General features: G+C 59.1%; 1 protein-coding gene across 1 annotated transcript in view; it reads left to right on the top strand.

Annotated features, from left to right (window-relative positions):
• The window catches only part of RAB11B (RAB11B, member RAS oncogene family), a 12,747-nt gene that overhangs the window by 3,183 nt on the left and 2,365 nt on the right, over positions 1–7,199 (top strand). Inside the window, exon 2 of the mRNA XM_008063940.2 lies at positions 6,955–7,150. Within this exon, the coding sequence (XP_008062131.1) occupies positions 6,955–7,150 (196 nt within the window). The remainder of the gene's footprint in view (positions 1–6,954; positions 7,151–7,199) is intronic.

Here is a 7,199-nt window from a genome sequence, read left to right as displayed (position 1 = left end):
TTGCCCAGGCGGGTCTTGAACCTGCGGGCTCAGGCAATCCACTCACCTCAGCCTCCCAAAGCACGGGATTACAGGCTGAGCCACCAAGCTTGGCTGGAGCTTTTCTGTCCTCTCCATAAATCCTGCTTTCAAAAAAAAAAAAAAAGAGTTAGGCATTGTGACACACAGCTATAGTCCTAGCTACTCAAAAGGCTAAGATGGGAAGATCATTTTGGGCCAGGAGTTTGAGGCTGCAGTGAGCTGTGATCAAGCCACTGCACTCCAGCCTGGGCAACAGAGCCAGATCCTTTCTCTAAAACAAGAAAACAAAAAAAGCTCGGGAGCAGTGGCTCACACCTACACTCCCAGCACTTCGGGAGGCAGAGGTGGGAGGACCACTTGGCGCTAAGAGTTTGAGACTAGCCTGGGCAATGAGACCTTTTCTCTAAATTAAAAAAAGAAGAGGGGAGGGAACTGGTGACCCCCAGACCTTAAGAGGCTCTGGCCTGGGCCAGCAAGGACCAAGCCGCGGAAAGACATCCAAGATACAGTTGGACCAGAAGTGTTAACCAGCGTTGACATCACTATGTGACTCTGGCTTTGTCACCTGTGGGAGACCCTCCAGCAGTCAGAGGGGACATCGATCCTCCTGTTCCCACCCTGTACCTAGCTGGCACACTCCTCTTTCCCATCCCTGTCCCTAGCTCCTCTGGTCTTCCACTGGCATGGAAGGGCCACCTCTCTTTGCTCAGGACTTTGGTAGTGCCTATCTGATCCTCTAACGCAGCCTTGTTTTTCTTGGCGGCCACACCACACACTGGTTCCCTTGACCTCAGCGGCCAAGGCCGGCCAATCCCCTGGGTGATCCCCCATGTGCTGTTTGTTTTCCTCCCTGGATGCTCCCCTCCGCCCCCAGGAATGAGGGTGTTTCTTTGTTCCTAATTATAGATCTCACATTTCTCCTCCTAACATTTTATCCTTTTGACATGGGCCATTTGCCCAGCCTGGGATCGAGTCCTGGGACACCCTGACTTCTCTGATGGGCACTGAGCTGTGGGGTCCACTTTGGGAGAGCTGTGTCCCCAAGGGCTGCAAGGCCATCCTAGTGCTCACCTGGCCCTGGAGTATGGGGTCTGGTGGGAAACTGGCCTTGGTGGCCCCAGGCCCCATCCTCTGGGCCGTGTCCTCCCCTGCTTGAGGTCAGCATGGCGGCTGGGTCCCAGGGAATGGGCCAGCTCCGGGATCCCCCCTCTCTGCTGAGATTCTCTAGGTGGCTCCCAGCCCTCCAGTCCAGGCGGCCCCCATCAGGCCTACTGTCTGGTTGCTGTCTGGTCCCTATCTATAGTAGGGGTCCCTCCTGGGGCCTGGCCCTGGACGCCTCTCTCAGAGAACAAGAGTGCCCCCCAGTTCCCATCCCTGGGGCCTGGGGTAGTTTGGCTAGCTTCCCAGGAGGGGCAGGGGCAGGGGAGCCCGGATGGCATACTATCACAGGCCAGGGCTTCTGAGAGGTGCAGCTTCTAGTATCTGCCAGCAGGGCCTGCCTGGTCCGCAAGCCAAGTGCATGCCCAGGGGAGCCGTTGCCCTGCCAGTGGGGCCACCAACTTCTGTGGAAAGGCTGGGCGCAGTGTCCTCAAGGGCCCTTTGTTTCCCCAGACAACAGATTGTTTGTGCCATCGACAATGCCACGTTCATGCCCAGCCTGCGGACGGGACCAGCCCGGCTGCTGCCCCGCTGGCTACCTCTCTGCATCAGGCATCCAGTGCCATGGACGGGCCTGGCAGCATGGCCTTCCCCCATTCACCTGGGCAGCAACTGGCTGGCCTGGAGCTTGATTAGCCGGGGCTGAGTGTCCCCAGCTGTCCAGTGGGGATCATAATCTCTACGTGGGTCCCTGTCCTGAGCACGTGATCAGCTCAGGCCTGTGAAACATTAGGACCCCGCCTGGCCAGAGATGCTGACCAGGCCGGGGTGGAACTGATGGGGCCCGGGGACTCCCGTGGCTGGACAGCTAGGCAAGGCTGGGAAGGGAGTGGGGTCTACCTGAGGACGTGAGAGCTGAGTGTGGACCTCCCTGGTCTTGGCCAGCAGCTGCCATGGAAGGAAGTGAGTGGTTTGCAGTGTGGACAGGTTCTCATGCTCAGTCTAGCCTGGCCCCGCCAGCATGGGTGGGAGGCCCCGGTCCTGGGCCGCACGCCCATGTCTGCTCCACCTCTTCTCTGAAATCCACTTGGCAGTTTGGCATAGGCACCCACAGTGTCATGAGAGGATGCTGGCCTTGTTGTTATATAGGCCAGGCCAGGCAATGATCTTGGGACTGAAAAGAGGCCTGAACCAACTGAGAGGTCAGTTTTTGGTTGTTTTACTAGTTGGCTGATAATTTTTTGGTAGAGATGAAATCTTGCTATGTTGCCCAGGCTGGTCTTAAACTCCTGGGCTCAAATAATTCTTCCGCTTTGGCCTCCCAAAGTGCTGGAATGACAGGCGTGAGCCACCGAGCCCGGCCTCTGGGGGATTTTGAAGGGTGAATAGGAGTTTGCCAGCTGCCCCAGGAGGACAGGATGCTCCAGGTGGTTGGAACTGGAGAAGCCAGCCGGCTGTGATTCCTGGCGCCAATTGTCCCACCTGAGGTGGAACCAAGATCCCTGAGCCACACGTTCAGGAGTCAGGGAAGGACAGCAGGTGAAGAAGTAAAATGAGAGGAAAAGAACTCAGGTCCTTCATGTAGAAGACCTGGGTTCAAATCCTGTCCAGGACAACCTCTTTCGGGTCCCCCCCCCACTGTGGGAGCTTTTCGTCTTTTTTTTTTTTTTTTTTTGAGTTGGAATCTCACTCTGTCGCCCAGGCTGGAGTGCAGTGGCATGCTCACGGCCACCTCAGTGTCGACCCGCTGGGCTCAGGTGATCCTTCTGTCTCAGCCTTCCAAGTAGCCAGAACTACAGACACACTCTACCACTCCTGGCTAAGTTTTAAAAATTTATTGTAGAGATGAGGTCTTGCCAAATTGCCCAGGATGTTTTTGAACGTATGGGCTCAGACAGTCCACTCACCTTGGCCTCCCAATGTGCTGGGATTACAGGCTTGAGCCACCACACTCCACCCTTTTCTGTCTTCTTAACAAATCCTACTTTCTTTTTTTTTTTTGAGTTGGAGTCTCACTCTGTCACCCAGGCTTAGAGGGCAATGGCATGCTCACAGCCACTGCCACCTCAACCTGCTGGGCTCAAGCGATCCTTCCACCTCAGCCTTCCTCATAGTGGGAACCACAGGCACACACTATCACGCCCGGCTAATTTTTTGGTTTATTGTAGAGACGAGGTCTCACCAAGTTGCCCAGGCTGGTCTCGAACCCCTGGGCTCAGGCAACCCTCTCGCCTCATCCTCCCAGAGTGCTGGGATTGCAGGCTGAACCACAGCGTCTGGCCAAATTCTACTTTCAGAAAAAAAAAATCCTGTCTGGACCACTTCCCAGGCGGATGACCCTGACAAGTCACTGCGTGCGTGGCGGGCACAGTGGGGAGGTAGGGGCAAGGCTGCAGGTATACGCAGGCTCAGAGCCCTGCTCTGTCCCTCCCCGATGTGCCATCAAAGCCTCCGTTTCCTCATCTGTCAAATGGGCTGTGTGAGGCTTCCCTGAAGTGAAGCCCACCTAGCGTTTTCTCAGAACAGATTCTTTGTTCTTGTTCTTGTTATTCTTGGCTCTGAGGCAGCCAGCCACAGGAGGGCTAGGCTGGGTCGTGGAGGCTGCCTGATCCCCACCCACCTGTGGCCCAAGGGTGGTGACCGGGGCATCCTCCAGCTGGCGGGAAGGAGTGGAGGGGTGGACCTGGGAGGCGCCGCCAGCTGCTGTGGCGTGTGTGTGTGCTGGGTGCTATGCCGGGGCCCGTTTCCTACCCTTGAGCAGACTAGCAAAAATAAATACGTGAAGCTGGGCGAGTAAGAAGGTGGCTGGAGTGTGAGGTAGGGGTGGATCGGGAACACCGCGGGGAGGAGGGTCTTGGAAGGATGGCAGGGAGGGCCTGCTCGGCCAGGTGGCATCTGAGGGGCCACACGAGGGAGTGGAGGGCAGGAGCCAGGCCTGAGTCTCAGGAAGAGCATGCCAGGCATCAGGGATTGCCCCTGCAGCGGCCCCGGGGCTGGGCCGTAACTGGCATGTTGGAGGTACAGTGAGGAGGCCCCTGTGGCTGCAGCAGAGTAAGCAAGGGGAAGGGAGGGCACAGGGTGACAGGGCCAGGTCGGGCAGGGCCTCATGGGCAGCGGAGAGAACTTGGGCTTTTCCTCTAAGGGAGCTGGGAGCCATGCAGGGCTGTGGGCACGAGAGGGACAGGAGCAAACGCAGGTGCTCCCTGGTGCTCTCTGGCGGCGGCTGCAGGGAGAGCAGGCTCTTGGTTGTGAATGAGAGACCACAGGGACACCACGGTGGCTGGCGTGGTAACCAGGGAGATAGGGTGCTGGCACGCCCAGGGTGGGCGAGGAAGGGGGTAAGAAGTGGCAGGGATCTGGGCACACGGACACCACACAACTTCTCACCAAAGAATCGCATTCAAGAGGCTGAGCGTGGTGGCTCAGACCTGTCATCCCAGCATTTTGGGAGGCTGAGGTGGGAGGATCCCTTGAGCCCATGAGTTCGAGATGAGCCTGGGCGAGACCTCGTCTCTGCAATAAATCAAAAAAGCAGCCGGGCATGGTTGTGTGTGCCTGTAGTTGCAACTACTTGGAAGGCTGAGTGGAAGGATTGCTGGAGCCCAGCAGGTCGAGGCTGTGGTGGCCAGGAACGTGCCACTGCCCTCCAGCTTGGGTGACAGAATGAGACTCCAACTCCAAAAAAAAAAAAAAAAAATCAAGAAATTAGACGGGCGTGGTGGTGCGTACCTGTAGTCCCAACTACTCGGGAGACTGAGGCAGAAGGATCGCCTGAGCCAGAAGGTTGAAGCCGTGATCATGCCACTGCACTCCAGCCTGGGCAACTGAGTGAGATCTCGACTCCAAAAAAAAAAAAAAAAGAATCACACTCAGGCTGTGCACTACGTGTAGGAGTATAGCTTGTGAATTTTCAACTGAACCCACACATGGATCAAGAAACAGAACGTGACCAGCCCCCAGGGTACCCCCATTCTCCCTTCTCCAGATCTGTTAGGAAGGGGCTGACGGATTGTCTCTGGGGTGGGGGACAAAGGAGTCCGGGGTGACTCCGGGTTGGGCTTGAGCACCAGAAGGACCAAGCTTCTGTCAACCGAGATGGGGAAGTCACGTGGGGGTCAGAGCAGTATTGGGGAGCGACGGGGAGCTCAGTTCTGCTGTGCTGGGCTTCAGGAGCCTGTGGTCCCCGAGGAGACGTGGAGGAGGCAGTGGGCAGGTCAGTTGGGGCTTCTGGGGAGAGGTTCACGTAGGAGTTTTCAGCCTCTACACAATGTTGGCAGCCATGGGCCTAGAGGGGGTCAGATGGGTGTGGACAGAGGCCTATCCTGGGGTTCCTGATGTTAGCAGATGGAGGGGGTTGTGCAGGGGATACTGGACAAGAGCAGCGGGAAAAGGGGTCTGGGGTCCATGAAGGAGGGAGGAGAGTACTGAGGGGGATGGGCACCAGGCAGCTGCTGGCGGGCCTGGGGGGCTGAGGCCATCAGAGGGGCAGGAGCATGCTCCCCTCGGGTTCTTGACAGCCTGGGGGGCATGTGGGGGGAGTCAGCGAGTGGAGACAGCCCCCTGGGGCATAGGGGTCCAGAGTAGAGAGCCGGGCAGTGCTGGGAGCAGGTGGTGGAGACAGGAGACAGTCTTCTCTAGAGGGAGGACTCCCAGCGCGTGGGCACGGCCTGCAGCGTGGTCTGGAGAGGGCAGTGGAGGGGAGGGCTGCCTGGTGGGCTCCAGGCCCTGCTCCCTCACCGGGGAGCCCCAGGTGGGAGGGACTCCAGGGGTCTTCCCTGTCAGCCAGGGCTCTGCCTGGGTAGAGGGAACCAAGTCCTCAGGGCTTCATGTGACCAAGCCACTGGGCAGCCCAGCCTCAGGTGCCAGTGCCCGAGGCCCACAGCTGGGGCCTATGGGACTTCTGGCTGGGCCATCTGGTGGTTTCCTCTGTGCTATAAGCATGTGACTGCATGTGTATACACACCTGCGTCCACACCTCCCGGGCAGACCCCTTCTGAGCAGTCTCACAAGGCCCCACCCCAGAGCCTGGGACAGCTGGGACCTGGGAGCAGGGGTGGCGGGAGGTGGCCTGGCCCCTGGCGCTCTCGCATCCAGAGGGCGTGTCCTGATCCTCACGGGACCTTCCGGGCCAGAATGCGAGTTTGCCTGGGGCAGCTGGACGGGTGGGTGGGAGCACGGGTGGTGGACGGCCCCTCCGTCAGTGGCTTCTCATTTCCTGTTACTTGCGTACCAGAAATGGACCCTCCTAGGGAAGAACCTGGCAGAGCAGTGGCCCTTCCCATGCCCTGACCCCCACCATGACAATAGCAATGACAGCTGCTTGCTGTCCCTTTTTGCTGGCTACGTGCTGGCTGGGGCCCGGCCGTGTCGGTTCTCATTTCCTCCTCCTGAGACAGCTCCTGTGACTACCTCCATGTTCACACGTTTGGAAAAGGTGACCCAGAGAGGTTGAGTGACTCGCCCAAGGTCACCTAGCTCCTAGTGTTCTCGAGTCATACCTGGCTGTAGGTGGAGGGAGGCTCAGGGACTGCTGGGTCTTGAGCCGCGGCCCTGCCTGCCGGGATGCCTGGGTCCCTGTGCCCAGCTGGGACAGCCCTGTGCTGAGGATCAGGCCGGTGCTGTGCCGGCCGCAGTGGCTGTTTCTGGAAGGTCAGAGCCTCTCTCCGCTCCTGCCCCGGTTAACACGGTGCCTGCACAGGCGCCGGCTCAGGCAGCTCCCGCCCCGGATGGTGAGCAGCCACTTTGTGCAGTGCCCAGGGGTCCTTCGGAGGTCCTGGGAGAGGCCAGGGCGGGGCGCGGCGCTCACGGGTCCTCACCAGACTCCCTCCCACCCAGTGGTGCTCATCGGGGACTCGGGCGTGGGCAAGAGCAACCTGCTGTCACGCTTCACCCGCAACGAGTTCAACCTGGAGAGCAAGAGCACCATCGGCGTGGAGTTCGCCACGCGCAGCATCCAGGTGGACGGCAAGACCATCAAGGCGCAGATCTGGGACACCGCCGGCCAGGAGCGCTACCGCGCCATCACCTCCGCGTACGTGGCGGGTCGGGGCCCTCGGGTGGGGATGCTGGGGGTGGGGAGC

The sequence above is a fragment of the Carlito syrichta genome, unplaced genomic scaffold, assembly GCF_000164805.1.
Source record: "Carlito syrichta isolate Samal-C Ts95f unplaced genomic scaffold, Tarsius_syrichta-2.0.1 Scaffold307152, whole genome shotgun sequence".
In the NCBI taxonomy this organism is placed as follows: Eukaryota; Metazoa; Chordata; class Mammalia; order Primates; family Tarsiidae; genus Carlito; species Carlito syrichta.
The sequence above is the reverse complement of the archived record's forward strand: the minus strand, read 5'-3'. Positions and strand labels throughout refer to the sequence as shown.